We start from the raw sequence: 2,745 nt of genomic DNA on the forward strand, positions 1-2,745 counted from the left end.
TTTCATTTGCTTGATATCCTTGCTGGCAGTTGTGTTAGAAAGAGCCATGGTTAGATCCTTGGAGGTTAACAACTCAGTTGTATAGCAATGTTTTACTAACTACTTTGGCAGTGAACTAAAACAAAATGTAGTGATTATAGAGACCGTACCACAGGTTTTAAAATATATCTGAACATGATAGTCCTAATAGATACCCATTAAATATAAACTATGGTCTATGGAGACGCATACAATTTTGTCACAGCTCATGCTCATTCTCAATCTCATTTAGGCGACAGAACATACAAAGTATAATACAGAATAATGGTGAAAACAAGCATTTAACAATACATTTTTATCATTACAATTTATATAGGTCGTATACCGATATATGCTAGCTTTTTAAAACCAAGTAGGCCTATATGGGCAAAAATCAATATTTTTTTGGCTGTTATTTATCAAAAACGCGCAGCGTTTACCGTCATCGGCAAGAATTTCTAAACGTTTCTGGTTCACGTTAAGATAAACTAGACTTTTGTAACTAAAATGATCCGCGAAATATTTGTATAGTAACGCAGGGAATAGATTGACGAAGTCTAAAACTACGTACATCCATCACCGCAAACACTACTGACTAAAATGTTGAAGAACAGCTTTGGAAAAAAGGCGAATCAAACGTGGTCCCAAATTTAAATGGGGAACAAAAATGGTCGTTCTCACCAAAATAATATTAGGTTTACGCTATGATAGATCGTTTCGTATGTTAAACATAGCAAATTGACGTACAAGTACTTTTCTTCCTTCCTTGAATAAAATAAAGATAAACAGGGACGTACGGAAAGTTCAAAAACTTTATAATTCCTAACAAACTATAAAAAGGGGTGTACCGACTTAAAACGATACCAAACCTGGCAGTTTAAAAATCTATAAGCACCATGACAATGCTATTAAAGACTTGACGTTTACTTGCAATACCTGTTTTAACTGATACCTTTTGCTTGTTTTCTGTTAATTGCTTCTGAAATTTGTCTAATACATCTTTGGTTGGTCGCAATCAATATTCACTGGAATATGGTTTGTTCTAGCATGCACAAGCAAATCATTTAGACATCATTACCTCCCACCCAAAAAAAACCAAAATATAAACACATTTAAATAGCAATGAAACAAGATTTATAATTAAAATGAAAAACACGATTTATACAGTTTCAACTAATTTAAAACGTCCAACATCTCTTTCTGGAACCACATTTATAAACGTCCTGTACATGACAGCCCCTTTTACAAAGTTTTTCGCAATCTCTGCATCTGGCGACTCAGGTCCAGGAATATAAACTTCTTTGGTGAATCGAACAGTGCCGGAACATTTTGCTACAAGTCGCATTTTTCTTCCAGCAACAACCTGATGATAAATCACATTAGAAAATATAAAAAGATTGTTTTTTGGACCAAGTACATGTTCTTGTTTAAACGAATTATTGGACTGTGCACCATGCTATAGCATAGTAATAGCAGTGTAATCATATTAGCAAATACAAAAAGTTTGTTTTTTTGCACCAGCTTCATGTTCTTTTTTAAAAGTATGATTAGACCATGCCATAGCATAGTAATATTTGGTAGTGTAATAGGCCTACTCATTCTGAAAATTCGATATATAGTGTTTTATATTAAACTAATATGTTATATAAAGTAGGNTGGGGGGAGATGGGACACCTTTTGGTTGTATTTTCTTCGTCCCATTTGGTAGTAAACAAAAAACATTCAAAGAATTATAAAACTGTATCTCCACGACTCCTTTAGACAGTTGTTAATTGTTTAAAACTCGATCAGGATATTTGGATATTACGAGCTAAATGTGTCTCATCTTTCCCCACCCTACTTTATATATATACATATTGAATATACACCACAAGGTTACTTCACAAATAACATAGGTATATTAAGTTCAGCTTTTGTGTGGACACTTAATAAACATACATACATTAGCTCCCGGCAACCAGCGGAACTTTCGCACCATCCTTGCCAACAAGTAACCAGAATGAACATAATCTCCTGAAATAAATGCATTTAAAATATCGTTGAAACAAAAATACTCTTCAAATATTATACCCAATAAATACTAAACGGGAATTGGATCCAAGAATTACTTCTATTTTGACATGGAAATGCAACTTGATGGTTAATGCATTATTATTTATTTATCTATCATATCAAACAATACAAGTTGAGCACTCTTCACCAACATGTTACGAAGCATCCTGGTATAAAACAGTCAACACAACAGTAATATGTTTTCAGACTTAAAATTTGTGTTTTTAGTATTGGGGTAACACTAATGGGTTAACTCCGGCCCAAATCCTAGGTACCCATACATGTCACTCTGTAGGGCCCTCCCCCAGTGCCCATAAATTATTTATTGCAGATACCTTCCACTACCCTGGTTCCTCTCGGGAATATTCGTGGTCCTCGATTTCGATTCTTTGTTGTTCCTTTAACACCAGAACCAGCATTGCAATGCGGAATCAATACCAACGGTGCTTGTACATTCTGGATCACTGTGAGGGATTTAAACAAAATATCATCCCATTATGAATGAATGAATGAATGTAACTTACTTTATCCTCGCGTGGCTGGAAAACGACAGTCGTTATCACACGGGTTTAACACCTCGTGCCAGCTTACGAGTTACCATGTATGTTACTTTGTGAGTGATTTTTTTTTTGGTATAATTTGGTCAACCCATTAGTGGCCACTGGGTTGGAGCAA

At 34.8% G+C, this 2,745-nt stretch overlaps 1 protein-coding gene across 1 annotated transcript; it reads right to left on the bottom strand.

Moving 5' to 3' along the window:
- Nucleotides 1–1,033: 1,033 nt before the first annotated feature.
- LOC100182004 (39S ribosomal protein L27, mitochondrial-like) lies at nt 1,034–2,557 on the bottom strand. The gene is made up of 3 exons (XM_002126692.5): nt 2,406–2,557; nt 1,961–2,031; nt 1,034–1,381 (listed from the first exon to the last, which is right to left on the bottom strand). Exons 2-3 carry the CDS (start codon nt 1,994–1,996, stop codon nt 1,178–1,180), a joined length of 240 nt encoding a protein of 79 aa, XP_002126728.3. The 5' UTR covers nt 1,997–2,031; nt 2,406–2,557; the 3' UTR covers nt 1,034–1,177.
- Nucleotides 2,558–2,745: the final 188 nt, after the last annotated feature.

This window comes from Ciona intestinalis, unplaced genomic scaffold (assembly GCF_000224145.3).
Source record: "Ciona intestinalis unplaced genomic scaffold, KH HT000028.2, whole genome shotgun sequence".
In the NCBI taxonomy this organism is placed as follows: Eukaryota; Metazoa; Chordata; class Ascidiacea; order Phlebobranchia; family Cionidae; genus Ciona; species Ciona intestinalis.